This window comes from Danio aesculapii, chromosome 19 (genome assembly GCF_903798145.1).
Source record: "Danio aesculapii chromosome 19, fDanAes4.1, whole genome shotgun sequence".
Taxonomy (NCBI): Eukaryota; Metazoa; Chordata; class Actinopteri; order Cypriniformes; family Danionidae; genus Danio; species Danio aesculapii.
In genome coordinates, this window is record NC_079453.1 from 11,516,388 (window position 1) to 11,531,519 (window position 15,132).

Consider the following 15,132-nt stretch of genomic DNA (forward strand, 5'->3'; position numbering starts at 1 on the left):
ATAGCGTTACTAACTAATGAGGAAACACGCATGGACAGTGCTTCTACATAATTCAAATATTAATCAGACGCCAAATATAAAAGCAGACACTAACCTGCTTTAATGACTCTCTAAACAACGGATGAAAACATCAGTGAAGACTCTAGCTCTAACATGGACATGAGGGATATAAATTACTGAAAAGAAGCTGCGGGTGAAGTATATTGACCGAAAGTGCTCAGATTGTGATCATATCTCTGTTTTGTTCTGTTGATATGTAATTTAAAATATTTGTAGCTTGAAACAGATAGAAATATGATTGCTATTAGTATGACTACTATGGCGAGGGCTTAAACGGAGCAGTGCTTATAATATCAACTGAGAAAAAGACAGCTGTGAAACATAATCTGCTTTGTATTTTTGTAGGAAACACAGTTTAGATTTGTTTAGGGTAAGAGGTGTGTGAGTTATTGCCGTCGGTCTATCACTGAATGTGTCAAGAAAATCAAAACAAAACCAACTTAACCCAGCTCTTTTAGCGCCCCTCACAGAGCTTGATCCCCGCTTGCATTTCTCCCTTTGGGTTTTAGGTTTTGAAAAGGGAAAAAATTTCCACCACCCCGTCCACACAATCCATACGCACAACACTTGTTTCCTTCGCTCGAAAGCTTGACAGCCCTCCTGCGCGTAGCTACGGTTGCTAGGTGTGTGGCGGTTTTTGGGTGTGGCTTAGCGAAGGGTCAATTATTTTGATATAACTTTTGTACTTTTTGCAATATACAGGAAGAAACTTTATTTCACTTATTCTATAATCGCACTCACATTAAATCTCTTTGGGATAACATTATTTGATTATCTATCGTCCTTGTTATTTTGCTTAATGAACAATCCACCAGACCTGCTTGACATACAAGAGCAAACCTATTTGGTTCTTGAAGCTGAAATGTGTCATGTGACATGAAAGAATGAACATTATTTGGTTCTTACACACAAGCAGGCATCACATTTAAATGCTGTAAACATCATTCACCGCTTATGTGAATAAAAAACAAATGAAAAGTAGTTCAGTCACTCGAGAGGACTTGAATTAAACACCACAATTCTTGTGTACTTAATATTTTATTCTCTTCTTTACAAATGATGTGAAGCACCAGAGTTTTTTGCGCACTCACCTTCAATAAAGTGGGGCAAATAAATGTTTGATTGATTAAAACAACCTTCATTTGCGTTCTGACAGTGCTGAGGGTGAGTAATATAAATGAATTATGAGATGGTTTTAGTTAACTCTTTAATTTGATCATTCATTTAATTTTAGTTACATTGAAGGTCACACCAGACGTGTATTAAAATGTGCAGTCACTAGACGGAAACAGTTAATAATGACTCCACTTAATGTCTGCCACACCCGCTTTGTTTAGTGAAGTTGTTTCTATCAGGCCGTGTATTTCAAATTTAGAAATATATTTAATTTACTTTTAGCAGCATTTGTTGATGAAATTATTTACGAAAGAGCTGATGTGCATGAAGAGACTCGAGCAGCATCAGTAGTATAAGGAGCAGCCTGTATGGCAGAATCACTGCAGCATTGCACACAGTGCGTCTCTTACAAGTGAAGTGCTGCCTCTAGTGGTTCATATGAGAAGTGCAATGCAGTATCAGAACGTGGACATCCATTTATTGTGAAATGCCTTATGGATGTTTTATTTAGAAGCTAGTTTATGAAGTTGATCTATCACACCACCATATCCACAAGCGTTTAGAAATTTAGCTTTGAATTACAGGAAAGAATATAATATATATAATATCATTTTAGTTTGTATAATCCATACTGCATGTGATTTACAGTACTTTATATATATTTTTTATTATTAAACCTTATGCATAACTCCTTAATTCAATTCCTTTCACTTTCCATTTAAGCTATTGAATTACTAATTAATAACTTTTTCTAAAGGTATTAAATCTACGCAGGTTTACACTATTCATGACACCAGAAAACAGTTAAAATATCAGAACATTTTACATGCTTGTTTTTACTTTTGACATATTTAGCTATATATGAAGAGTTCATATATAGCCAAAAACCTCTAAATGCCATCTAATAAATTTCTTCTGAAATCAGCATTTTTGGCAAGTTCCTGTGTGTGTGTTCAGTAAACGTATGTTCAGTAAAAAACTGAATAAAAATAGGTTCTTTGCATTAACTTTAAAGTGAAATACCTGAACAAAAATACTGCAGGCTGAGGAAAAATGCTCATCTAGAGGAACATTTCAGATGGCACTTAGAGGTTTTTGTATCTGAACTCTTCATATATTTATTGTTAAAAATGATTAATTATTTTATAAGTTTATGGATGATTCCCAATGTGAAATTTTTGTTTATGCTTTTGTTTATATTTAATTATTATGCTATAATCATATGCTATATTATTATTATTATATAATACCTTATCAATAACTCATGAACCCAGTTCTACATGGCTTTCCATATACTGAATTAATATATTAAGCGTTATGTGCTGTTGGAGATGTTTTTATCCACTCTGAGGCTTAATTTGGCAACTATTCTGTTTTGGCAACTTTCTCTGTTTCAGCTAGCAGAATGATTTTTGCTGACAAATATTATGCACACATATTTTAAGAAAATGCTTTGTAAAAAAACAACAACTGTTTTTACAACATTTTCCATAAATCTGTTAATCAAGTCCTGATCAAAACTGATAAATTGTTTAGAAAATTACAGGATTTTTAGTTGTTTCACATGTCCAAGACTGATAAAAGGTTAAAAAAAATCCAGTCCACAATTACATTTTAATAGAAAAAAAAATCATTTTATGTGTTTTTGTCACCAAATCAGTGACATAATTTGTGCATTAGGCAATTAAAGAGTTAAAATCCTGTAATTTTTAAAAACAATTTTGTTGTTTTGATCAGTACGGAGGTTGGTTACAGATTTATGCATAAACAAATTGAAAAAAATATTGATCTGATGCATTTTTACAGCAGTTTAACTCAGTGGATGTTTTCATCATGAACGTAACAAAAGAGTAGTACATTTGAAGAGTGCACAAGGGTTAAATGAATAATACCTACTTTTTAATATTTGTAATTCTGAAAAAGTCTAAGTCTAAAAGACTAATTTCACAGAACTAGAAAACTATAAGAAAATTTCAAAATATCACTCTTTTAAGTGTCACATTTGTGTTCATGTAATTTATATTTATAATTTATTTGACATATATATGTTTTATTATTATTATTATTATTATACTTTATCCATGATCAGTGGATTCATTTCTACTTGGCTTTCCATAAATTAAATTAATACCTATTATGAATATTTGTAATTCTGAGATGGTTTTAAACGCGTTCACAGAACTAGAAAACATCAAATATTTCACAATATTACAGTTCTTTTGCTATAAACGCCATATTTTACATGTCAACATTGCCAATAACATATCAAATCCTAAAATGAATGAAATAACGACAAACAGACACGGTGACGCTTTCAGAATCAGGCATTGTTCGTTCAGCGTGGAAGACACCAGACCCAATATCTGACGTTAGTACAGTACTCTAGATTAGAATATCTGGAACGATCAAATCACAAAGCAACATGACAAAAGGCAAAAACACATGACACACAAACCCTTCATCATACACCAGACAATATAACCGTCGACAACCGGCAACAAGCACTGTGTAGCACCAGGTTTGGAATTTGCATTGTCTGTAATTGTATTATTATTAAATCAACCCAATCTTAAATACAAGTTGATATTGACATATTTGATTCCGACATCTCGCAAATTAAAAAAAAGCATCATACTGCTTTAACAACGTCAACACGATGACTGAACACCACTGTTAGCGGTACTGTGTATCTCACACCAATCAAACACATCTGTTATACATATTCATAAGCACCAAAATCCAGTCGCAAAACAACCCCGTTACTCAAATCACAGCAATACTAGCGCATTAATTCATATGTTACAAAATAAAATGAGCAGGTGTCAGCGATTCAACTTAAAAACATGCTTTTCAACAGTCTATATTCAAATACCATCCAAGTAGTGTGTGAACATAAGCACCAAACAATTAAAATAAAAACGCCTGCACTGAAATCTACAGTTGTGGAATGAACCTGAAGTGAAGAAGTGGTCTTCAAGTGTAGCATTTGTAAATATAAGACAAAGAAACAGTAGTGGAAAGGCTTTGTATTGACTAAGTGCATGTAAAAACTGCTTGAAATGATTCCATTGAGCAGCTGTTTAATTGTAAATGCTGGCTTGTAAAACATTTCACTTTTAGTGAGGTACGTAGATATCCGATGCCCTTTTATGAATGCTTGAAACTAAGTTAGGTAAGCTATCGGTTGCAAACCTGATCCACTTTATGTCTGTTCAAAGGCTAGTAGGAAATCATCCCATTTTGAGAAGAAACCATCTGGGAAAGACACTGACAGCAATTGATGTACAGAAAAACAAAAGAAGTTTGAGATCTCCTGATATGCTCCCTGACTGCAGAGTTCATGTGTAATCCAAATAAACAAACTGCAATTATAAGAATATATATATAAAAAACAAGCAGAACCGAAACAAATTAAAAATACTCAGTAACAAAAGTCTTTACTGAACACATAAATTATAAACTACACCTCCTTCATCTTCACCCGTCATCCCTTCTTACTGTCTGGCTGAGAGAGGGATGTGAAGATGGAAAAAGAGGATGACAAGCACCAGATTAAGCAGAGAGTGGATCTATATTAGTGTCTATGGAGGGCCTTAAAACGCTTGCGCCTGCCTCTACCTCCCTCTCTGTCAGGTCTTTTCTTTAGCATGTTCATTTCTTCTTCCGCTCCTGCGAACATCTTGGGCAGTACCTGAGGTAGAAGAGAGGCACATGTTCAATTATACTTGCACAATTATATTCACCAAAATCACTAGTGGTGTAACGGATCACGGTTTGGATCACATTATGGTTTTTAAGTCATGGATGGGAGCATTTTTCAGATCAGCCAAAAAGGGGAGGAGACAAATGTAATTTGATTTACATTTATTACAAAAGCGGTACTGCAAGACACTTTTGGTTTTAACAAACAGAACTTAGAACCTGTAATTGTATTAAAAATAAAATAAAAAAATAATCAGCTGAACTGAATAGAAAAATATTCAGTACTGTGAAATATTCACTGTTACTACTACTCTAATCTAACATTATACTTTGTACAACCCATATTTATTTTTAGACTCTTTTGCAATAAATAATTCAGTTTTTCACTCATAGAACTTCATATTTCATTGCTAGATGACCGTTTTTGAAGAATTATTCAGTGGCATATTTTTGATGGCTGGTTGTCGCCCCCTATTGGTTAAATAATATAACTGCTGCCTACAACTTATTTTTGAGTGTTAAAGAGCCCATATTATGGCTTTTTGAAAATGCCCTTCCATGTAGTGTGTCACACAGCTCTAAGTGAAGTGAAATATCCAGCTAAGGCTTAAATCTGTAAGTGTACAGTGTTTAAAACTATTGATTCATCTATAAAAGAGTCGACTCATAGTGCTTCAAACGAGTCGTCTTGATAACGAGTTATTAGGTGTTTCGCGATGACGCAGCTACGAAACACAAGTAGTTGCACGCGCAAGCCCGGGAGATTTGAAACCTGCGGCTCCGCCCACTAACAGAAAAAAGTCACACACACACACACACAGAGACACACAGACACCGGTAGAATGAAGTCACGCTGTGCAGATGGAGATTATTGACAATTCACCCAAAGATGAAACCTTAGCATATAGCCTAGCCTTGAGCAGATCGAGAGCCTCTGGAAACTACCTGCTTACAAAGAAGACTTCATCAGTTTGTTAAAGGAAGGATCAGTAAAGACTGTCAGAACATGGATCAGTGGATCATGAATCAGTTTCTTCCCCCATTTCACCAGTGTAAGTACGTGCGATTAAAATTGTTGCCTCGTTTACTCTATCTTGCAAATTATGCATTTAGTTGTGTTTTGTTACTTGTAACCGCGTGTGCTGTATCAGGTTAACTCTTTATATTCTCAAATCGCGTGTAAAGCCACGTTGAAAACGCGACGCGTGCCGCTTTGTTTATGGATAGTCAGCTATGTGTGTGTGTGTAATGTGTGTGTGTGTGTGTGGCTCCTCTGAGGACGGTCGTTTGTGTGAGTGTCTCCTCTTAGGAGGTTGATGTGTGTGTGTGCGTGTCTCTGAATAGGGTAAAGCTCTAGGCAAAGGGTGATCAAAGGGACCCGTTTGTAAAGTGAGGACTTTAGGGGGTGTCGCGGTTGAAATCTTAGGGTTGTAATCGCGGATGTAACTGAGGACGCGGAGGGGGAGGGAGGTGTCGCCGCCGCGCCGTCTCTATTCTGGACGCGCCGGCCCTGTGTGTGCGTGTGTGTGTAAAAAGAGCAAGTAGACTGCTAGGACATATCCTCGCCAGTTCTTGGACTTTTTGCTTGATAAAATAATTAGTCGTCAGTATTTTCTAGTCCATCGTCTGTATTTACATTCACCCACTGGCAGCCAAAATCCACTATGAAGCGTGTGTACACTGTGACTACTTTTATATTGTTGATAATCTGCTGGGCATTTCACTCTGTCTCGCCCTGAAGCCTGTCAGTGTCGTCGACCAATCGCAGCAGCCTGTCATTGGTCCAATCAGCGCAGATTAGCTTCGCGCTGAGGACGGGTTTGGGTACAAATGAATCGCTGAACGATTCATATGGGAGTCGCTGGGATAACTAGGTAAAAATAAATGCATATTATAAGACGATCAAAGTGTTGTTTGACCTTGCATGCATATTAGACTGTTGTTGGGGACCCTTACAACCTAAATATGACCCTATTTCATCTATAATATGGGCTCTTTAAGTTCAATGCATATGATGGTGATTTTAATCTTTACCATAAACATCAGTGGGTTTTATCCAAACTATAACAGTTATCCAAGCAATTCTGTGTTATTTTACTGTTTGTAACTTCATAACTAACTCAAAAGACTAAAGACTTAATCTCTTAATTTTTGTGTTTTTCACAGATTTGAATGCAGCGATTTGAAGAAGTAATAAACATTTGCAAATCACCATCATTTATCATTTATGTTGTGAGATTGTTGAGATCTTGATCTTTCGATGATTAATCGTGCAGCTTACATTGAATGCATTAATGCAGGCTAAACAAGTAGTGACAGAAAACACCTTTAATAACCTAAGAAACACACCACCACATCTTAAATAACCCACCACAACTTCTTCTGCCATTATATATTACATGCCTAAATGCTTTCATACATGTGATTTGAACGACGCGAGAGGTGATCTCTGTGATCGTTACAAATTTAGGATTAATCTACCAGTGAATAAAATGTATTAATTTACGGGTCACACGTGTTCTGAACCGTGGGTTGTGATCCGTACGAATCATGTATCAACCATGATCCGTTACACCACTAAAATCACTATTTCATATTGAGTCATTTCAAACTAAGGGTGTGTGTTCACACTTACAATTTAGGTTGGCTCTCTAAATCAGTGTTTCCCAACCCTGTTCCTGAAGGCACACTAACAGTACACATTTTCAACCTCTTCCTAATCAAACACCTGAATCAACTCAGCAGAACATTAGAAGAGACTCCAAAACTTGAAGTTAATGGATGAGATAATTGAGACATACAAAATATGTAATGTTGGTGTGCCTGCAGGAACAGGGTTGCGAAACTGTTCTAAACCTGGTCCCTTAATACTGTCATTAAGATACAAACAAAAAATGCCTTTAATGATGCATTTCTTGCAACTTAACTCATCAAACTTCCAAAACATGGCTAAATATGTGCATACATGTGCTGGTATTTATCAGCTGAGAACTGATAACATTACAAAATGTGTCTGCTGCAATGTCAGTACTGAACTGTAATGGGCAACCTTGTGACTATGATGAGGAAAAACAAGGTACACTTGAGCATTCTGTAGCTATTTTGTCCCTGGATGAAACTGAAAACAAATCTGCTTTGTACTATTTATTCTTTTATTCAATTATATAAATTAATTTTGTAAGACTTTTGTCCTATCGATGTGCTATTTGAGCTGACTTTGCTTTTCCAGTGGGCATGTGCAGTTCATGCACTGAAAACGTGTACACGAGCAAATTATCCACAGAGTGGAGTATTGAGGATTTAAGCCATTGAAATTAATGGGTTTTATAGTGCAGTGCTTTCCGTGCACACTGTGAAAGCTGCTTCAGGCAGTGCAGTGACTATGGCTGGAGGGAGAGTGAAACCAGCGCACTGAACATTTCTAGGCAGTGCGTTTCAGTATAACCCATGCTGCCTGATTACAAGAAAAATCATAATCATGATTTTATTTTGGTCATAATTGTAATCACAGTTATTAAAAATGATATTTACTTTTTCCTCCCTGTAAATAAGGTTGCTATAACACCTTCAAAGATCATTAAATTTCACAATTCTTAATACTGTAACAAAATGTGACAGAGTAACAATAAGTTGTCAATACAATAGAATAAAAATATGAAACAAACAGAGCTTTAAGCATCTTTACTATAGGAAAAAAAATTATGTTGCATGTATTCTCTTTTAAAAACAATTACACATCAATAAATGAAGTGCATCCCATGCTGCAAGAGCCAGGGTTCCCACACTTTCATGAACAATAGAGTCAAGGACTTTTTAAAGCACCATTAAGCATATGTAGCTCAATGAAGTCTTCACTGTACGTACCATTTCACTTGTACTTGATATTTACATTAAGAAAAATGTCAATTCAATGTCAAATTCAATACTGGTAATATACAAATGCTGTTTCTGAAATATTGATAAAATGTGCATTATTTGTCAATGTTTTTAAACAAGATTGAATTGAATTGAAAGATTGAAGAATTGCATTTCAGATCAAGCACTTTCATGGACATGTGTTTGTTTTAAAGTACTTTCCAGGCCATGAATTTATTTGCCTGTAATTCAAGTACTTTTAAGTACTTTCAGAAAGCGTGGGAACCCTCAAGAGTCACGTTACTCAATACACGCTTTTACTTATTTTCATGTGAAACTGAGCTTTGCAGAGGAAAACATGCATACTGCTGGAAAGGGGCGGGATATGAAGCAATAATCAATTTATCTTGATTAATGTTTTTTCATAATTGTTGGAAGCCAAAATCATTTTTGGTATTCAAAAATTCAGTGTATCCCTAGACAGTTTTGGTGCTGCATTTATATTTAAGTGAAAATAGAGAGTTCATCCGGAAGACTGAGGCTTTTTAGGGCCCTGGTCTGCTTTTTTGGTTTATCCCAATGGCAGATTTTCTATGTTTATATTGATGCCCAGCAGCATTAAATTGCATCTATTTCAAGGGTAAAAAATCATGTGACTACTTACCATTTTCCCCTGGGTTTGGTGGTCAGACCCACACAGGCAAAGTGGAACCACTCAATAGAACACTGAGGAAAGAGAAATGCCGTGATGTAACGCTGGAATGAAGTTTAAAACCTATGACTAGACAATTAACCTTCATTTGAGCTTTTATACACAAATAAATGTTGTCAAATGACAAAGTAAAATCTCATGTAAACAATAAGGTATGGGAGGTGGTGAGTCTGTTTGCCACTGCAGTAAACAAGCAAGAAAACTCACGTCTGTATTGTCGCAGCCAATCATCTCTCCGTATGAAACCTGGTGGCAGAGGCAATAGGTGGGCTCGTTGGGGTCCACAGGCATATCCAGCACATCAGAGGGATGCACGTTCCCAAAGTTCACAGCCGGAGTTGAAAACTCAGTGCTGGAAAGAATAAAAGAAACTAGTTGAGAATTCGAGTTATTCCACTATGGAGTCATAATGAAACTTCATTATCAAGTTCGAGTTCAACGCTGAGGTTTTTTTTCTACTGGCCTGATTGGGTCAGTAGTTCAGATTTTTACTTGCCCTGCCAAAATTTTTAATTTTTTAGATATTTAGATAAATATTAATAGATATTTACATGTAATTGACAGTCACAGGCAAATGAAACTTTAGTGACAAGGCAGCAATCAGGCCAGTAATGATACTGTCTACTATCCCAAGCATCTCTCATGCTGGCCCTGGGTCATCCGTATGGTTGAGCCCTGCTTTGTATTTAGAAATGTATTCAAATAATAATTTAAACAAATCTGCATAAAAACTGATCTATGATCTCACCTCTGTGTCAGTTTGACCTTCTTTTGTCCACTCTTGGAGCTGCAGTCGTCATCAGAGTTCTTTACTTTTGACCTTGCACGATTGACCTCCTTCTTCTTGGGTCCTCGAATGTCACCTTTAAACAACAATAAGCAACTTTTAGAACAGGTGCTGATGCACAAAGACACATATGTGGGATATGTACGTGCAAAACAGCACTAATTGTAAAATAATATATCAAATAGCTAACTAATAATAGAAATTATTCAAAGCACAACACTCACTCTTATTGCCCTTGCTGGAGGTAGAGTCATAATCGGTGCTTTCAATCTGTTTCTCCTTGAGGTCAGCTTCAAAGCGAGCCAGGTCCGTATCCAACCTTCGGATGTGCTTATCCACCTGTATACACAGAGAAGTGTGATCAATCATATGGAGTTATAAAGCAATCTTGTGATGGCAAAACATTCACATGATCTTTCAATAATGATTCTAACAGACTGCTCAAAGTACATTTATAAAAAATATATATTATTTACAATGGTGAAAATGTGCTGCCCATTTACTTTTTTATGGATAAAGTGACACATTTCTTTCAGGATTATTTAAAGAGAGTGATTACCCCGAATAAATTTAATTCTGTCATCATTTACCCACCTTTTTGACATTATTTTTTCTGCTGGATATTAAAAAAAAAGATAAAACCTGTAACCACTGACTTCCATAGTATTTGTGTCTATAGATATCAATGGTTAAAGGTGTTTCATCATTTTTGTGTTCAACAGAAACTCCTAAAGATTTGAAACCACTTAAGGGAGAGAAATTAGTGAGCGCATTCAGAAGGTCATGATTCGCACTCGTTAAATACTAAATATTACTTTATATAGTTTTATTTTACATTCTTAGGAGATACAAAACACAGACTTTTCAGCACAATGCCTTCCTCGGTGCATGACACAATCTTCTCACTCCATCCTCTTTTTCCACAGTCACATTACGTTATTAGTTACTACTCAATTGTTAAAAACAATCTAATTTTCTTTCAATAGCTAACAACACATGAAATATTTCCTTAACCTGTAAAAGCTTTATCTGCATTGTTCAGAAAATAACATTTTAATTATCATCATTCACTTATTCATATCTTCGTCAACTGATACAATGAAATTCTGACAGTCCAAAACATTAAAAATACATTTTCATATCCTTGTTTGTTTATTATACACTTAAAAAATCCATAATTCACAATATTAAAATATTTAGTGTATAAAGAAACACAGAATTATCCAAATCCTCATTTATTCCTCTTGGTGTAAGTGATTTTAATTTATGAATCCAGAACGTTTCTCTTTGTAATAATTTTTTATTTAGATGACATCCACTTTGCGACTCAAATACTTCCTCAATTCCTATAGACGAATTACCGGTTTATAAGCATTCAGGATGCGCGCGCAGAAAGGTTGCAGAAAAAAAAACGGGAGCGCTAGCATTTAAAGCAAGGGAATGACATCGGATGCGGTACAAAAGTTTGTTGTTGTTTTAGAGATTTTATTTTAGAAGTTATATTGATTACACATATATATATTGTTTACATAATGCTTTCAGCGTATTATAACAGCTTGTCACCCAGTGATAAGCACAGTTATTCTGCAAAATTTACGTTAGTGAGCGGCGTTCGTCTGACAGGTCCATTTGCGATAGCACCCTCCCAATGGATACACAACACAAATCCAGCCCCAAATACACATCTCATTGAAACTCCAAGTGATTTTACATGAGAGAAGTTAAAAGCCTACAAGTCTTTGGATGCCTACAATTTTGTTCTGTGTGGTCATGTGCAAGAATTAATGTTCCATGATTACCAGATTCAAAACTATGTAGTGCTAAAAACCGAGGTTCTGCCTAGCCAAAGACAAGGAAAGAAGACAGAACTGTACAAAGCCTGGGTAATCATCAACAAGCAAAACAACTGCATTCTGACAGCGAACTGCACCTGTACGGCAGGGTATATGAACTTGCATGTGTACATTTCATTCCAAGCATTCAGTGTCTGCAGTTTAATTCACCATATTTAACTGTTTTTGCTGAAATCATTGCTGCAATCAAAAAACGAGTAAAGTGTATGATTCCAGCATAGTGTAAACGTACCTGATATAAAATGAGAACTGCATTCTCGTGCATTTTTAATTAGGTCCTCACTCCATTCAGCTCTTCTGATTAGCCAAAGACATCTGTGTTTGGTATTAAAAGCAGTGTCGTGTATAGTAAAATGAAGATTTTTGAGTTTGGCATCCTACCGCACAACACGACATGTTTGCTATTGCAACCGGGTGTTTTTTCAACCGGTATGCGCGGGTGAACCCGTGTGACATCATGTGTGACATAGGTTGGTAATTCCCCTATACATTCTAGCTGTTTAACGTCATGTCCGAAATCCATAGTGTCTTGCTACCGCCGAAGTTGTATCTTGTCAACGTATACTCGATTTATGTTTACTAATTCGCAATTTTAAATAACCTGATGACCTCCCTATACATATCTTTTGGCACAGACATTGTAACGTATAGACCACATCGTGGGTAGAGTAGATAATGCAGGTTTTTATTTTAATATTTTTACCTGTTACTGGATTCAAAAATTCTTTTTGCTTTACTAGATTCTGTCATGCGGCAAAATTTCTGCACAGAAAACGACCTTGTATAAAAGTAGATTTCTTATTTCTTACTAAATCTGAATTAATCATATCTGATCCTTTAAAAGTAAATAATAATTATAAAAAGTAAATAGTGAGTACATTTAAATTTTTTGGTGAACTATCGCTTAAACGAATAGAAGAATAGAAAACATCTTTAAAAAAATTGAAATACAATTAAATTTAAGCAAAACATTGCAAAACAAAATTATAACCTACAAAACTACAACAAAATTTTTCAATTTTTTTGCTTTTCTTGATTTTTCCTCTCTTTTAAAAATTTGTATTTAATATTTTTTGTTACATAAATTTGGGTGTACTAGTTTTTGGACCGTTATTGTAAGTTATTTTCTTAGATAAGCTCCAGATTTGGCTTCAGTACTGACTAATCTAATGTATACTCAAAGATATAATATTGTTTAATATTGTTTTTCAATCTTTGCACAAATCATTGCAGAATGCTGATTTGCTTCTCAAAAAAAAATTCAATATCAGACAGTCTTGAACATAGAAATTCTTCCTGATCTCAAATGTTTGAATGGACATTTTGACATGCGAACATAATGAACATTTACATTGAAATGTAATCTAAATTTCAGAGTGTTTTTCCAGAGCTACTTAGCAAAGAGCAAATGCAGATTGTCACTAACCATCTCATAGGTTTGCATCGCAAGCTGCACCTTGTCATCCCCAAACTCTTTGCACTTCCCATAAGACTGCTGGATCTGTCTTAACAGCGAGAGCTTCTGCTCAGAGGACAGTGTCCGAGCATTAGCGGTGTATTCACGAGCCAGAGAATCAATCTGCCCTTTCAGATCTGCAAAAACAAGGAATGTAAACAAACAACCATTTAAAAGAGATTTACCATTTCAAGGAATCAGTCAGGAAATACATTAAAAAAATATATAAAGTATAAAAAATATTACTGTATTGACTCACCCTCTGTCCTCTGGTCCAGATCTCGCATCAGCTGGAAGTTTCTTTGCAGCTCAAATGGCAGATTCTCGATGCCTAAATAGATCAAGTGACATATGAGTCTTCTGCACTAATGTAAACATTGAGGTAAATGTGGTTTTATCTTCACACATTTGCACTTTGGCGTTCAACAAAATAGTAAAGCAGAATTTAAAAGCTAATACAGACTCATTATAATAACATATTGTTATAAACACAACGTGACAACTTGTGATATGGTAACTATATTGTTTAACAGCCTACTTTGAATATTCGGTCTGAATTCACATGTAAATATGACTTCAAAACAACATTAGCACTAATTTACTGACTAAATAATGTTGTACTTTGATAGTCATTGGCCTCTAATATCATTTCCCTATTTAGAACTAGCAAAGAATACTTTACCCCAATAACAAAGCACTTATAAGACCTACAAGTCTGGCACTAAATAAGATATTTGTTATCTCGACAGGGCTAAAACACTTTATTTAAAGCTTAGCAATGTGCTCCAGTGTTCCCATGTATTTATGTTTATCATTTCAATACATTAATAGTAGAAACATCACATCATGTCACAGTAACACTACAAGCAAGCGATAAACCGTCGCTGACATCACAACACTGCGCATAGCCTGTTAGCAGAAGCTAGTGATCGTAATAACGCGTAATAAAGCGCTGCTATGTCTCGTTACGCGGTCGTTTTATAGTAAATGGCGTGTGTATGTGAAACTTGGAGGCATGCTTGACAGTCTAAACACGGACGATGTTAATTTGTGTGGATGAATATCGAAAAACAGACAATAGTCTTACTGTCCAAATAGTGCTCTAGATACATTCCAGCCGCCATCTTGCCAAACACAAACAAAGGTTCTTCCGGTTTTGCCGGAAGTCCTCAGGGGGGCCATGCCCATGAGGAGGAGGGGTCCTGAATGGGGTGTCTGTTGACCCCTTTCATGTCCTTTATCTGCTTTGAAAGTGTCTTGAAACGGAATGGCAAAACTGCGCCTTGGATGTTCAAAGATAAAAAGGTGGGAATAAATTGTAGGATTTATTTTTTTGGGGGTTTGAAATGCTAAATTACATGGCAGTATCTCATATTTCTGAACAATTTTGACACATTTTAGCATCACTATACATTTTATGAATTGCTTTGCTTGTCTTATTATTTTTTTTGTCGTTTCATCTGAATTTCAACATTGTGAAGTGCAGTCAAATAAAGCTTTTTGAGCAAACGTGAAACAAATTCAGCTTTTATTTTGTCCCTTGAAAATATTATCAAAAAAGTAAACATTTTTCATAGACGCTATTTTAAGA

At 35.5% G+C, this 15,132-nt stretch overlaps 1 protein-coding gene across 1 annotated transcript; it reads right to left on the minus strand.

Annotated features, from left to right (window-relative positions):
- Positions 1–3,482: 3,482 nt before the first annotated feature.
- ing4 (inhibitor of growth family, member 4) lies at positions 3,483–14,679 on the minus strand. Its single transcript, XM_056480180.1, has 8 exons — positions 14,629–14,679; positions 13,801–13,872; positions 13,512–13,678; positions 10,457–10,571; positions 10,194–10,308; positions 9,653–9,797; positions 9,398–9,459; positions 3,483–4,867 (listed from the first exon to the last, which is right to left on the minus strand). The coding sequence occupies exons 1-8, from the start codon at positions 14,663–14,665 to the stop codon at positions 4,828–4,830; spliced, it is 753 nt and encodes a 250-aa protein (XP_056336155.1). The 5' UTR covers positions 14,666–14,679; the 3' UTR covers positions 3,483–4,827.
- Between the last annotated feature and the right edge of the window lie 453 nt (positions 14,680–15,132).

Excerpts from the sequence above, each read along its gene's own strand:
- ing4 (XM_056480180.1), bottom strand. The coding sequence starts at position 14,665 with ATGGCGGCTGGAATGTATCTAGAGCACTATTTGGACA. Across the intron at positions 9,460-9,652 it reads TTGGCTGCGACAATACAGAC|TGTTCTATTGAGTGGTTCCA; the intron begins GTGAGTTTTCTT and ends CTCTTTCCTCAG. Across the intron at positions 4,868-9,397 it reads ACCAAACCCAGGGGAAAATG|GTACTGCCCAAGATGTTCGC; the intron begins GTAAGTAGTCAC and ends CTTCTACCTCAG.